Genomic DNA, 16,552 nt, shown 5'->3' with positions numbered 1-16,552 from the left:
GGTCTTCCAACGCTGAATTTTCCAGTCCGAGCTTGCCATTCCTTGGGACCCCAACGTCTATTGGTTTTTCAAACTATGTGTCCTCCTGCCCTTTGCAAAACTGAGCAAATAACCTTATTTATTTCATCTTCGATTATTATAAAATAACTCCTATTATTATCTGGTATGTTAGTAGCATAACGTCTAAGTTCTTATATTATTTGAGCGAAATAGAGGTACTCACATCAAAATCATAAAATTTTCAAAGACTAGAATTTGTAGAACAACTAAAATTTAAGCACCTTACCTACAATGGTAAGGAGCCAAGATTGTACAGAGATAAAAGCAACAATAAAACGTATTACTTTTAATTACGCCTTTATCGAAGACTCGGGTTGCGCCATCGCGCACTTTGTCCACAAACCTGTTCGAATTTCGACCTTATTTTATTGGTGATAGAGACTTATTTACGGGCAATGTTGAGGCTCGTTAACCCCCGAGGACCGCTTTATGATCGGTCGGATAATTAAATGATGTCGGAGCGATCGGGAACACTGCCCTTTGATATTATGTAGCCTGATTTTAAATGACATATTGGTTGTAGCATACACGAGGGTCTTTTATACGGGTATGGTAGACGAGACGAACAAGTACTTGCCTAATTGAAAAAGTTTTAAAAAGTCTCCGAATGCGGTTTGCGCTGCACATTTTTCAGTCCGCACATTTTTATAGGTAGGTATACACAGTGGACAGTGACACTCGCGCCACCAAGAAGAATCTAACTAATGACGTAGGTTAGTATAATTTATCAAAATCGGCTGAGCCGCTGAGTTGTTACAAGCGAAAGAAACGGACATACATACATACACATCCACAGATCAAACACATATATCCCTCCTTTTGGGCTTCGCCGCAGTCCGACTAGATACTAGATAACAACTACTGCCCTAAAAGTAGTAGCATAAAGTAGTAGCATAAAGTAGTAGCATAAAGTAGTAGCATAAAGTAGTAGCATAAAGTAGTAGCATAAAGTAGTAGCATAAAGTAGTAGCATAAAGTAGTAGCATAAAGTAGTAGCATAAAGTAGTAGCATAAAGTAGTAGCACAGGTGAAAATCGCGTAAGCAACGTTGATACAAATCCGTTACTCGACTTTGGAGATCCGAAATTGACCCAGATAGACGGAAGGACAGCGGATACTTAAAATTAGGGCCATTGGCTCGCGCTTCGAGCACGGAACCCTACAGAGACAGGTAGGTCGATTTCGTAAAACCTGCATCAATCATTATTGCAATCTCAATTATTGTGATTGGCTGAATTTGTGCGATTCTTGTTGCAACAATGCATTGTAGCCAATAATGAGCGAGCGTCGACCAATCAGAGGTGATTGCGATCGTGACATTGTAGCTGTCGTTCTAACGCAATCGAGCAGCTGTTTTAATGATGACGCTGCTTCATATTACTTAATTTAAAATTATCCATTTTGTCAACTAGCAAAGAAAATTAAACTGTGATAATCAACTTAATTTAGACACACACGCAATCAAATTAACTGCCCACATCTAACAGCAACGTGAACTTGGTGTTTTCGCTGCAAATTGTTTGCAATAACCGTTAAGTTACACGATCCGAGCCAACTTCATGGCGTTATTTGAAATTCAAAGCTTTGTTCCCTTGCTTATATTTTCTTCTTTGAAACGCTCGCGTTTGTGAATTAACTTCTAAAATGTAAGTGTAGGTCAAATGAGGTCTGAACTCTTTTTTGAATTTATAAAAGTATTTTTTATTATTAATGAATTTCCAACTGTTTAATGTTAAGAAAACATAAGACTAACGTAGCTACGTAACGTTTAGTAACGTGAAAGTCCTTTAAAATTTTCAAAATATTTCATTTGAATTTTTAAAAAAACACAAATTCTGTAATATCATGATAAAATGTATCATGATATCATGTAAATCATGAACCTTGAATGGGAAGCTGGAAGAAATCTCTGTTTAGAGATAAGCATAACCAATGTAACTTAATTTATTATTACTTTGTAACTACAATTTTGGTACATGAAAAATAAAAATAAATAAATAAATAATAAAAATTGCATGCCTGAGACTTCTCCCTGACTCCCAGCGTGGTGGACTTTGCCTAAACACTTTTCATTTTAAGTGGAGACACGGCTCAGTAGTGGACCGGCGATGAGCAGTTGCTATTTGTAATTTTTAACCGACTTCCAAAAAGGAGGTAGTTCTCAACTCGGCCCGTTTTTTTTGTGTATGTACATCGATTTTTGAAGTCGGGCGAGAACTAGAAATCAAAGCCTGAAGCTCGCCCGACTTCAACATACAAACACGTGTAGAAACAAAAGTTATTTTTTACTTTGTAGCGGTTTTGAAAGTCGGTTTAAAAAAAGTATTTTTATACTTTTAGTTTTAAATGCAAATAAAAAGGTTTCCACATAAAACAAGTTCCGATAACAGTAAAGTCCGCTACAATACGTTATCGGAAACTGATAAGATACTTTATGTTCGGCTCAATCAGCTGGAAGCTATCGTTTAAGGCTCATCACTTTGTATCGTGACTGAAATCCACGAATAGATAATAGTGGGGTGGGCCGTGGGATACCTACATCGAAGAAACTTTCTCTCTTACTGTATTACATATTCGAAAATTTTCCGTGATTACTTTAGTTAGTTTTATTATATAAGTACTTATAGCACGCGACAGTTCGAGGTGGCAATCGGGGTGGGGACGCCCCGCACACCCGCACAACCCCTGCGCTAGTGCGGGGCGTTCCCTCGCCTAATACCCCGATTACCATCTCGACCAGTCACGTACCTTCTAGATTTCTTGACAGACAGACAGGCAGACAGACAAACAGACAGACAGACAACGAAGTGATCCTATAAGGGTCCCGTTTTTCCTTTTGGGTTACGGAACCCTAAAAACCATTAACATTCCCAAAATATTTCATTTACATTTAAAAAATAAATCAAAAATACAGTAACATCTAAAGAAACTTGCCTGCGACTTCTCCAAGAAGTATGAAGTCTGACTTGCCCTTACTTGCCCACCGTAGTGGACTAATGCTTAACTATACTATTTTCACTAGAATTACCGAAAAAAATTTGATGCAATGCAATTATCTCTCAAATTAAAAAAAAATACGTGCCGAATTAAAAGTTTAATTTTTAAAAGTCGTTTTAAAAAGCTCTAGCCTATAATTTATGCATATCTAGATTCTAGATAGGTTATCAAAACACTGCAAAAAAAAACGAATAATAATAAGTGTTCGCTCGCAATCAAGAGATGGCCCCTAAGCTTAGTACGTGTTGGTTATAAAAACCTACCTACCTACTAGGGGAATCGTCTGCTAATAAAAAACCGGCCAAGTGCGAGTCGCTCTCGCAGACCCATGGCACATTACTTAGCAAACATACCTGTAGATAATTCTTTTGCTTAAATTAACTTCAAATGTATGTTTCTTACCACAAAAAAATATTTTTCCTGTTATAACTACAAATCAACGATTTCCGGATTTCTTCATTCGCTTGTGCTGTGAGACTTTGCCTCTTGCCAAATTTTAAAATCTACGGCAACGGAAAATATGGGTTTTGATTTATTTGCGATTATAGAATAGAAGTACTTATTTTCTCCACGCATTCCTGAGAAAAAGGGTCTAGACAGACAGACAGACAGACGGACAGACGGACGGACAACTGAGTGATCCTGTAGGTAAGGGGTTTTTTCACGAAAGCCCATTAAAGGCGTGTAAAATTTTTAGGATTATTTCAGTTTCTTTATTCCACCATAGCTTCTAAATGCCTGAACAGATCCGCGTTCTATCCCGAGTGACACTGGCTATAAATTTTTTGGAAAAAAAAAAAAACAATATGTTGGCTGTACTCAAATGTAGCCATTTTCTAATGTGAAAATTTTTACTTCTTACTTCGTTTTTTGACAGGGCAGTGGATTTTTAATTTTCTTAATTACGAATTGTCATTTTTGAGGAACCCTAAGAATAAGTAGTGTCTACGTGAAACCGTGCGTAATAGAAAACTATCATAGACAGCTTTTTCATCTGTAGATGCCAGACAAAGTGAGATAGTAATTGTGGTCGCAATCAAAGGGTGCGGCAAAGTGCGGAGCCGTCATAATCGCGAGTGTCAAAATCTCCCGCACTTGCCGACACATTCATTAGAACACGCATAAAGCACGCTTTTAAACGCATCCCACAAAACCACCGCGTCGTGTCATGCATGGGCGCACTATACATAGGGTTGCTATCCGCTCTTTATACCTTTCTTACAGCCGTACTCAGAGTCGCTAATCGTTACTTAAGATTGAGTTAAAATAAGACAGATTTGTGTGAGAGATATAGCTCTGTACGGCTGTGAGTGCGGCTGTTAGTTTTTTTTTCGATAACAGTAGTTTTTTATGACTTTTAGCAGAGTTTCTCACTAGGTGGATTAAAATGAACATGAGTAAGACGAAAATCATGTCTTATACTTAGTTGGAGGGGAAAGGGGAATAGTGGTCATAATTAACATGGCTAATATTATTTTAAAAAATTGATTTGAGAGGGGGGGGGGGGGTACTGACATTATAGCCCAGCGGGCCGCGAAGCTAAAGTGACAATGGGTAGAGCGTAATATCAAATAACCGATAGACAAAAGTATCAATCTATAATAATATACCTAAGGTAAGAATTGCCTGTTATTTCAGACAAACAAATAATAAAAACATTAAAAAAATGTTTTAATTTTGTTCGTAGCGATACATATTTTTTTTTAATTCTAAAATACTTTATTTACTTAATAAAAAAAGTGGCAGCCCTACAAAGCGACTAACAAAGCATCATAAACTTCGAAACTTAAAACGGACCAAAAGAAACTCTATGTCAAGTGACTAAGGCACAGTTTAGTGTGTTTAGAGCGTCAACTAGTATGTTACTTGATGGATGAGCTTTGAAGATGGAATGCGTTCATACAGAGGGGACGGAAAAGAAAATGTTTTGAAATATGAACACTTTGAAAGAACTTTTAATTTATTTTTGTGAATTAAAAGAAAAAGGTTTTTTCAGTGGTATTTAGGACCAAAATAATTCCATTAGTTGGCAATAATTCGAACCCCAATTCAATTCAATTCAAATTTCTTTATTCCATTTGAACTCCTTTCAATATACCTATTGATGATTGATGGTATAGATGCCCTCCCTGTCCCGGTGGTGAGTGTGACACTGTGATCCTAAAAGGTCCTGGGTTCGATTTCCAGCATGGGCAATACGGTATTTGACAACTAGTCAAATCAGTAACTTTTTATCAAACGTCAAAACCCGCGCTTAGTATGCGAGATTCTATGAAATACCGGTGTGTGACGTTACAATCATTTGACGTGCTTTTTTTAGTTTAATCGATAATTTAAAATGGTTATTACACTTAAAACCAACAAAGGACGTGGATTTTACGTATTTTAAAAGATCCTCTATTTAATAATCACTGAGAAATAATTTATTTTTGAAGTAGTCAAATACCCAATTTGGGAGTTTGTAACTTCCGTATTGTCTTTGATCTGGTTTGATCTGGTGGGAGGCGTCAGTCGTGGCTAGTTACTATTCTACCGGCAAAGTCCCACCAAACCAATTAAGTGTTCCCATACAATGCTGCACGAAGTCGCGAGCATAAGCTAGTAGAAAATATAATAACTGAAAATACGAAACTGAAATAATGGTCTGTTTAATATCAGAGTGGCCAATACCGTCCCTCCATGTGGTGACACACTTGCCAAATTTCGTCCAATTCTAATGGGGGCGTTGCCAATTTTTCTAGTAAAGTAGGTCACCCATTTGTGAATGCTCGTATAGTCTGGCCACGCTTTATGGCCACATTTTCAATGCATTTATGTAGCGGACTGTGTGTACGCAAACTTCGATTCACACATTCTGAATCCGCAACTTGTATCAAATGTTTTGTATGTTTGAGCGGATTTATTCCTTTTCAGCTTTTGGTTTTGAAACTTCTGATGAAAGATGAAAAAAATGTATATTCCAGATCCGTTTTCAGCTTTAGGTTTCAAAAATTTCTAAAAAGAGATAATCTGTAGTACATGTTAGTAGTGTACTTTGTTTTTTGAGGGACTTATGGCCTAGTAGGTAGTTTGCGAATGTTAATTTGCTTATTTTACAGGATATATTCCGGAGAGTGTGTCGAAGAACTTTTCGACCTGGTTTCTCCGTCACCTTTCTAATATCGTACCGCAAGGCATCGCCAAGGTCTGCACCCGTACCTACGTAGTCGAAATTTCACGGATACGTACCAAGCGATTTGCCTCCTCATTTCTAATTCGAACCGCTAAGATTTGGAACACCCTTCCAGCATTAGTTTTCCCCTCCAATTATAATGGTATGGGTACCTTCAAGTTAATAGTGAATAGGCATCTTCTAGGCAAGCGCGCTCCATCTTAGGCTGCATCATCACTTGCGCCAGGTCTGATTGCAGCCAAGCACTAGTCTATAAATTTAAAAAAGAAAAAAAAAGTTTACAAACTTCTAATAGCCCTACAGCATATTGTATTGAAACGAAGACATAATATTTAAATTCCTTCTGGTTTGTGAGGACAACTTTCCAGTATGTCTATTTCCCATAGGTATGGCCACTTCCTGATATGACCATTTCCCGGAATATAATATGCTTAATGTAAGCACTGATAATATTACTAAATTATTAGTAGATTTTATTACCAAGAAAAAAATAAAAAAATGAATAACTCGAAAACGATACACTTTCGCAAAAGCACTTTAGGGGTCGTTTGATAGCTAATGTCCTGCACTATAACCCCTTAACGGGATCGTGTCCTCTTTTCCTGTAACCCTGTATAAAGCATGCAGTGAGCACACCTGTGTCCTCCATAGTCTACATAGGTAGATTACTTCGTTGTCACTCTTCGCTAGGTACTCACCGTTCTGTTGCCCAGGTTGCGCACCCTGCAGCTGAGGTAGGCACTCTTGCCGACCAGCGCCGTCACGTTCCTCGGCGTGGCGGCGTCGAAGCTGGGCGCCAGGCGCGACCCACTCCCCACTGGCAGAGAGTTCACTGACCCCGCGCCCCCCGCCACGTCACACGCACCTGGGGAAAACATTACCATATTAAACTTGACTTTGACTCTCGTCCCCCCCCAATAATAGACGCCCTAAGCACGTCCTTAACGACCCCGACATAAAACAGATAGCATTTTTGAAAATACCTACTCACTTCTCATTTTGTCACTAGACGATAGTCTTAAGTCCGCCTCCTACTAAGTCCTAACATTTAGCTATTGAAACTTAGAACTTCCTCTTAGCGTGTAATATTATTAGTTTCAACAAGCAATTTTTTATTAAATTTGTTCTCGCAAAATGCTTATACGGAAAGTTCTGGCAATAGCTGGCTCTCTGGCGTAATCTGGCACAAAGTTGCCAATCAGTGCAGCATCGATCTCGCGAGGCAGCGTTCGTAAACACGTTATATGACATCAACACACTCATCTAGCAGCTAACCTAGTTCTGATATTGCTTATGAATACTAAACTTTAAGACAATTTTATGGAGGTGCTTTAGTAAGTTCTCATAAGAGTTATGACAAACCAAGTTTAGATTACGACCTGTATCTATGTAGTACTTGCTGGTAAACTCAGCTCTGCTGCTTACGCTGTTTGAAAGATTCGACACGTAACTGACGTGGAAACTGCAAGAATTGTATATTTTGCCTGTTTCCACAGTATTATGTCTTGCGGGATCTTGCTGTGGGGTAAAGCGGCAGATATTGGAAAAAAAATCGTATTACAAAAAAGGGCAATACGTGCAATTTATAATTTAAAACCGCGCGATTCCCTACGTGAGAAATTTAAGGAAATAGGTATTCTTACAGTAAGCTTCTCAATATATTTACAATAATATAATTTTTGTTCGACATAACATTCTCAGCTACAAAAAATCGGTGATTTCCACGACAGACAAACTAGGAACCGTATAATAAGCTTGCAACTCCTACGCTCCGCCTTGGGAAAGTCATTTGTGGGAATGAGTGTAATATTTTATAACAACATTCCTCGACCAATTTTAGACTTGCCTTTACACAAGTTAAAATAATCTATTAAAAGTTAGTGTGCTCTTAAAAAGGCATATTATACAGTGGAAGACTATGTAAATGATAAGAAAGCTTGGATTTGACTCGCTCCAGCAATGCGCGGGGCTGCAATTGCTTGCAAAATACAGTATGGTATAATAATATTGTAAACTAGCTGACCCGCCCCGGCTTCGCTCGGGTGGAATTTAGAAAATCGAGGAGGGGGATGAATTTCCAAAAATCCTGAAACACGTATTTCTTCATTTGTGACCGAAAACCCAAATACCAATTTTCATGCAAATAACTTGAAAAATGACGGACCTTTATAGAAACTTACATCCCCTATTTAACCCACTTAGGGATAGAATTTCGAAAAATTCTTTCTTAGTGGATACCTACTCTTTACAAAGAACACACCCTCAAAATTTCATATCTCTAGGACCAGTAGTTTAGGCTGTGCGTTGATATATATGTCAGTCAGTCAGTCAGGACTTTGAATTTTATATATATAGATTGATCTCTTGAAAAGAGCAACCACCGAGTCTTCATCTTGCTAGTTCTTCTCGGTAGGAACGGCATTCCGAACCAGTGGTAAATTTAACTAGTTGACGATACAAAAGCACTTGTAAAATTTTACTTGAATAAACAACTATTCTATTCTATTCATCTCATACTCGTATACGCATTACCTCGATGAGACAAATAAGCGGGCGTGCCTCCAGCACCACATTACCGTGGCACTCAACAATTAAGCAAGCTGAAAGGCCGCAAGTACGTACTAGCGACTGTGCGCCGTTCGCTAGCTAATTCTATTAAGATACTAATCCTTGATGGCGGGTACGGCCATGCAAAGGTAACTGCAACACTTGCTTCGTAATTAAAGGCAGTGTTAATTGTCTTGCTTAGCAAGTAAACATAGGTAATGTGTGCTTCTCTACATAGTATAAAATAAATCTCTACATAGTAAAAAATAAAGTCGCTTCCCGCTGTCTGTGTATATGTATGTATGAACGCGTAGATATTTTACCTTTTGAGTTTTCACCAATAGATAGAGTGATTCAACAGGAAGGTTTATAGGTGTAAATTTATATTGTTTTGTGCTAATTTTTTAAAATATGAGGATAATTGTTCAAGATTTCGGAAGAAATCATGCTGACTGCGAACTTTCATCGGAAATGCTGTCCTATTGCTTTGAAATATAACAAAATAACCACAGTGACACCACGTTAGTTGCTACATTGCACCCCGTGCAAAGCCGGGGCGGGTCGCTAGTTTATAATATAAAAAGATTCCGACGAATTGAGTACCTCCTCCTTTTTTTGAAGTCGGTTAAAAATCAATGTCCCCAAACATTAAGAACTTACGCGATTTGATATTCTCGTTATAAAATTAGCATAATATTCCATGAGCCGCACAAAACTAATAGTTATTTTACACGTGTCTCCCCGGGGAGCGGTACACTCAGTTTCACTCCCCTTTCACTCCCCTTTCACCCCACGTTCACTTTGTTACCTTCGTTTTGTTTTCATTAACTAAGTATGTTTTCATTACGCCGGAAGTGGTAACAACTAACGACCTAAATTAATTATTCCCTCTAGTATTATATAAGTACCTACCTCTATGATTTTTCCATCAAGAATTTAGATTTTAATCAAAATACTTAATAGAAAATGGATGCGAAAGTGATTATGGCCTAGTGGTTAAGACGTCGCACTTATTATTCGAGAAATCGGGGGTTCGATCCCGGGATCGCACTTCTAGCTATTCGGAGTTATGTGCGTTTTAAGCAATTAAACATCACTTGCTTTAACGGTGAAGAAAAACATCGTTAAGAAACCTGCATGCCTGAGAATTCTCAAAGACGTGTGTGAAACCTGTCAATCCTCATTGGGCCGGCGTTGCAGACTATGACCTTTAAACCCTATTCATTGTAAGAGGAGGTCCAAGCTCAATGATAATGATTATGTAAGCTAAATGACAATTTATTCAAGAGTAGTAAAACTGATAATTAATCACCGGTTCAAAAATCAGAATTTAATATGAGAAGAATCGGCATTAATGAGGAAGTTTCCAGGCAACATTCAATAAATTTTCATAGATGGCGCTGAATACTTCCACCACTAAAGATGAAAAATAATACCTATATGTATATGATCTATGCTTTAATGTTGTCTGGAAACTTCCTCATTATTTAAAAATTCGATTACGGCTCACTTTTTGACGCTATAAAATGTCCAAATAGATCAGCACGATAATTATCGAGCTAGTATTTTCTCCATTAATCTCGGACATCCTAAAAAATGACACCCCGCCAACTTAATCAATCGCCCATCAGCGGCCGACACTTGATGGATATAGCCTTAATTGGCTACCACCTCAACTCAGGCGTTGAAGTACAACAATATAAACCTTAGCACAAAGGAATAACAGCTAAGGAAGCTGCAGATTATATGCTTGTAGATGACGACAACATACATGATGGAAACGCAAGGGATAATGAAACCTATTTCCGATACAAATAAGGACTTAAATAGAGATAAGCATGATCCGAATAGTGAGGACAGATTGACGATATGTGCCGAGAGCTGGTGGAAAATTTTGAGTAAGAGCTTGATCAAAGCTTAAAATTACAATAGTTTTTTTTTGCGTTACCTGAGTATCTACTCTGTGAGTAAGAAGCTGTGGTAGCCTAGTGGTTAGGACGTTCGTCTTCCAATCGGAGGTCGGGGGTTCGATCCCGGGCACGCACCTCTAACTTTTCGGAGTTATGTGCGTTTTTAAGTAATTTTTTTTATTTTTATTTTTTATTTTATTTTAATAATTAAAATTAAAATATCACTTGCTTTAACGGTGAAGGAAAACATCGTGAGGAAACCTGCATGCCTGAGAGTTCTCCATAATGTTCTCAAAGGTGTGTGAAGTCTGCCAATCCGCACTTGGCCAGCGTGGTAGACTATGGCCACAACCCTTCTCACTCTGAGAGGAGACCCATGCTCTGTAGTGAGCCGGCGATGGGTTGATCATGATGATGATGATGATGAGTATCTACTTATACTCACCTGAGTTTCTAAATGAGTATGATTAAAATTACGCAATTATATAATATTAGCCGCGTGATAGCAATAGAATATTAAAAACTTGACAAGTGAATTTGCTGAGCTCTTATTTTAGGTGGCCGTCGTATATAACGTTGTTTTGCAGAACATATCTACTTAAAAAGGTGCTCAATTAAAGTTGTACCTTTACAAATACCATAATCATAAATCATAAATTCTATATCCTAGAATACATGAAACAATGGTAGTAAATTTTTTAAGATAAGTAAGTATCAATGTAATCGGCCATTTCTGGCATGCAGAATTGTTCTCATTATCACTTCAATAAATAAAATTCTAATAATTATTATTACAAATTCATTAAAAATTAATTAGTTATTACTAAAATCTAAGACAAATTTAATTCTACTTATCGTTGCCTAAGTTTTAAAACCACGTAAGTTAAAATTAGTCACTTGAGAGCGAGTGAAAGCGAGGTTTGAGTTGTTATGGGTACCGCGCAGTTTTTTTCATTTCCTTAAGTTTCTGGTGTATGCTTTCATGTTATTGACTGACCAAAACGACGCGTTTCTCGATTTTCCAGCTTTGAAATGTTAAAACCGCTTTAAAATGACTTACGTGGTGTTGAATGAATGAATGAACGAATGAATGTTTTTATTCAGGTGTTAGAACTTAAGTGACAATAATATTACAACCACCCTCCCATAAACTTCTACAGTGTCTAGAGGTTGGCGATCAGTGTATTTTAAATGTACTAAATTAAAATTTCTGTGATCAATAAATTAAAAAACCTTTCTCAAGCTCGCCTCCAAAACTTCCCACCGGCTCTCGGTATAGTAGAACGAGGGAATAAGAATGATAAAGCGGCCTGGGGTAGTGACATGCTCAAGGTTGGTCATCGAAAAAACGATTAACCCAGCGTTGGACGGTGGACGGTCACAATAAATCTGCGCAGAGATTGCGTCGTAATTTGATTGGGCCGACAACTAAGACGGATTGGACGTTACAGAGCCATCCAGATACTAAAGCCAACTACTGTTGCTAATGTGAACGGGACGATTGGAAAACAGGCCGACAAATTGCTTTGTATTTGACTTTGACAATCGCATTTTCGCGTCCGAAGTATCAGGAACTATACAAGGTGAAATTTTAGTGGTTTTCTTCCCGCGGCAGAACGATTTTCCCTTTGTAGTACTATCGAAATTTTGAGTTAAACTTAAAAAACACAAAGGTTTTTATTTTGAAATAATTTAAAAATAAAATCGACAACTCGAAAGTGTGAGAAACAATAGTAACTCCCTAGACGTAACGTGAATAGTAAGTAGGTACATCCACTCGAACCGCGCTGTCAATAAAGTGAAAAAGTTTAGAGCAAAATAAGCTCTCGCGCGTAGTGATACGGCATAAACTAGCCTGCACGCACGCGGTATCACTATTGGTTCGAGGTCTCATTCGATTTTTGTTTTTCTTGATTGTAAATTTGTCATTATTGACTCTAATAATTTTTTATATTTTTAAATCGATTGTGATACCACGACAAAATCATTTTGCTTCGGGAAAACAACCATTAAAATTTCAGCGTGTAGAACTCTTGTGCATGCGAATAGAACTCCCTTTTATTTTTGATCTGCTTGCACATGCTCTGCTAAGTTCACGGAGGAGTTTATTCGTATATAACCACGTATTGCATTCTAAATAACCGATTTGCATGTAAGTTTTTGAACCCGTGTAACTTTAAAACTACACATTTGTACAGAAATGTGGAAAACTACAGACAAAGACATATATGTACCTATATTCATCGTGTCTACAAAATTTTACTGAGTTTGGAATTTGATTGAATAATACATTTTATGCAAATGAATCAAACTACCTTTTAATGGAAAACGCTGGGGAATCCTCTATGGAAACTTCTCTTAATAGCTCCTAATGAGCGTCGAAATAAACTATTTACCCACTAATTATTACTAGGTACGTCTTGGCAAAAATTAATGCTATTTTCAGTAGGTACCTATGATTATTTATTTTGAATGAAACATGTCTTATATAAAAATGTGCATCTTTAGGTTTTCCTCAGACGAACGAAGTCGCAGGCAAAAGCTCGTTAATACATAATTCTAAAACTTATTTGAAACCTAAATTCAGGATTTTCCCAATATCAATAATAGGTTATGAATTGAATATTCACCTATTTCAGGGAGATATTTATATTAAAGGTTGGAGAAAGTTTCAGTAGTAAATTAATTTCACAATATTAGGTTACCAACGCAAGGGCGTCTAGACAGGCAATTATGTTGTCATGGAGTTGTTAGATTTATGTACTTACTAACACGAGTTATTATATAAACCTATCTCTGTTCTCTAGTAAATTTCATTCTTGACATATTTTTTTTTGTAAACGCATACGCCTAGAACTATTGAACTAAATTAGTGGCTAACTAAAAGGGTTATCCTAAGCTAAAGTCGATAGACAATTTTTAGGGTTCCGTACCTCAAAAGGAAAAACGGAACCCTTATAGGATCACTTTGTTATCTGTCTGTCTGTCCTACAGGGTACTTCCCGTTGACCTAGAATCATGAAATTTGGCAGGTAGGTAAATCTTATAGCTGACATTTGGGGAAAAATCTGAAAACCATGAATTTAGGGTTAGATCAAACAAAAAAATTAAATTGTGGTCACGAACTAATAATTAGTATTTTCAACCTTCTAAGTAAGATAACTATACCAAGTGGGGTATCATATGAAAGGTCTTCACCCGTGCATTCTAAAACATATTTTTATTAATTTTTATGCATCATAGTTTATGAATTATCTTGCAAAATGTCGAAAAAAAACGACTGTAGTACGGAACCCTCATTGCGCGAGCCTGACTCGCACTTAGCCGGTTTTTAAGCAATTGTTGCTTGGCAACACGTACGGATCAATCTGGAGCAATTGTTTTGCATAACATTGCTGAAAATTTTCAGGTTGCCGGGTATTGCAGTAAATTGCTTCAAGTGCTCGTGATATATTCGGGCATAATTGGCTAAATTGCCTGGAATTGAGGAACTTCGATTACCCGTGTGAGGGTACCTTTATGCTACAGTCTTACAGTTCTATAAGTTATGGGTTGCCTGGAACAGATTACTTTAGTGATAAGGGCGCCCTTTGTTTTTTAAGTGTATCCTGTATTCTTACTCTGTGTAATTTTGTTAACAATAAAGTTGTATAAATTAAATTAAGCAAAATGTCTGTTTGCGACTAGTCACCTACAACGCGTTATTTCAAACAACTTGATTTTTGAGAAAACGCATAAAGATTTGCTAATTGCTGGCATATAAAGATGGTTGTAAATTAGTTTCTATCGAGTCACGAAGGATGGTGTGCTCTTTGGGCTTAGCCGTACATCATAGATTAAGAAACAATATGAATTGAAATAATTGAATGTAAGTTTTATCATTAAATAATGGACACTCTTCTGAAATAACTCATTTTATAAGTCCCGCAAATTGCTATTGCGCTGGAATCGCGTCTCATTAACATCGAAATGACATTTTGACGTCATTTGACGTATATTTAAGTAAAAATATATTCATTATCAATTTGCGGGACTTATAGTCGCAAACAGGCGAAGTATTCCAAAGAGTCATAGAAAGTAAGCCATTATACAAACTTGTTTGTTATCAAATAGGAACACAAATGGAACAAATAAATCAGCAGCCAATCATCCCGGCGACAAGAAGAAACATGAAATACAGAGCGGACCCACATCACATCGCGCCCATCCCTTATCGCTGACAGCTTATCTCGAATGCAACTGAAACTGATCGCACATCTGCACAAGCGTTGAATCGCACGTATCGCACGCACTTTCTCCAAACGGGCTGACAATAGCGGCTAGATTGCGATAGAATGACAGCTACAATGTCACAATCGCAATCACCTCTGATTGGTTGACGCTCGCTTACTATTGGCTGCATTGCATGGTTGCAACAAGAATCGCACGAATTCAGCCAATCACAACATTGTGACAATGATTGATGCAGGTTTTACTAAATTGACCTACAGGATTCAGGAACCTTGCACCTCCATCCCAAACTTATTCAGTAAAAGCTGTTCGAAATACAGACGGCATCACTCGTAGGTAAGTAATTTTTATCACTTTTTTTTCACTGTGTCATTAAAAGTAGCACACTTGCAATTACCTTTTGTGATGCCAAACTTAACATTGGTAAAAATCTTGTCTAAATATATAAAAGGAAAAGGTGACTGACTGACTGACTGATCTATCAACGCACAGCTCAAACTACTAGACGATTCTGGCTGAAATTTGGCATGAAGATAGCTACGATGACGTAGGCATCCTCTAAGAATAGACCTTTTGAAAATTCAACCCCTAAGGGGGTAAAATAAGGGTTTGAAATGTGTGTAGTCCACGCGGATGAAGTCGCGAGCATAAGCTAGTATGTTAATAAATGTGTTCCTTGCGCAATTATTATTTCATGTTTGCTTAAAGATTCGTTGCAAATGTGAGAGAATGTATGAGGAAAAACGGCCCGTACAAATATACGATCAGCTTAATACAAACCATAAATAAACACAGGGCGCGCCGAGTGCTAGAGTGTAGCTACTGACAGCTTTACGGTTAACTATTATACAGTTGTAATTTACTAAGAAACAGGATTTAAAAATCTCTTCGGCTCATTTGTCAGGCAAATCGCTCTGGCACAGCAGTTCGTGCCCGCCGGCACCCGACTAACGAGGCTCCAGGTTTGATTTTCGAAAATTATGGCCGTCTAACGCGTAAAATTTTACTCCTCACGCGCCATTTTAACTTTATGTGTCAAATTTCACAACAATAGTACGATTTTAGTCCTTATTATACAGGTGAACCGTACGTTTGACATGACAGTTAACCGATAGAGTTAAAATGGCGCGTGAAGAGTCATTTTGTACGGGTTATATTTTATCATTTAACGTCATAATATTATGAAAGGACTAGCTGATGCCCACGGCTTCGTATGCGCATAAAATCCCGTGGTAACTATTTGATTTTCCGGGATAAAAAGTAGCCTATGTCACGCTCCAGGTCTTTAACTATAAGTACTTATGCAAAAAATCATGTCGATCCGTTGCTCCGTTGCGACGTGATTGAAGGACAAACAAACACACTTTCGCAGGGATTTTCAATCCGCGGTGGGTCACCCGGTCTCATATAGACTTGAATGCCACAAATCCACGACTTATTCCCATACATCCGTATACGTTTTCAAATCAGTAGGTCGGCAGCGAGCGGCTTAAATAGCTTGCAAAGCATAAAGCCATCCATTTGAGCGGATTCCAGTCCGAAGCTAGATTCCAGAGTCCGATAATCCGGATTTTACATTCAGGCATTTTAAGTAACTAGCACGACGCCACAAAAAAGGTCCACGGATTAAAAAAAT

The 16,552-nt window shown here is 37.7% G+C and overlaps 1 protein-coding gene across 8 annotated transcripts in view; it reads right to left on the bottom strand.

Annotated features, from left to right (window-relative positions):
• Nucleotides 1-16,552, bottom strand: part of LOC138404195 (zwei Ig domain protein zig-8-like) — a 452,145-nt gene that overhangs the window by 313,466 nt on the left and 122,127 nt on the right. For all 8 annotated transcript variants that reach the window (XM_069507627.1, XM_069507610.1, XM_069507615.1 and 5 more), the window contains exon 3: nt 6,928-7,094. In XM_069507627.1, the coding sequence (XP_069363728.1) occupies nt 6,928-7,094 (167 nt within the window). The remainder of the gene's footprint in view (nt 1-6,927; nt 7,095-16,552) is intronic.

This window comes from Maniola hyperantus, chromosome 2 (genome assembly GCF_902806685.2).
Source record: "Maniola hyperantus chromosome 2, iAphHyp1.2, whole genome shotgun sequence".
NCBI lineage: Eukaryota > Metazoa > Arthropoda > Insecta > Lepidoptera > Nymphalidae > Maniola > Maniola hyperantus.
The sequence above is the reverse complement of the archived record's forward strand: the minus strand, read 5'-3'. Positions and strand labels throughout refer to the sequence as shown.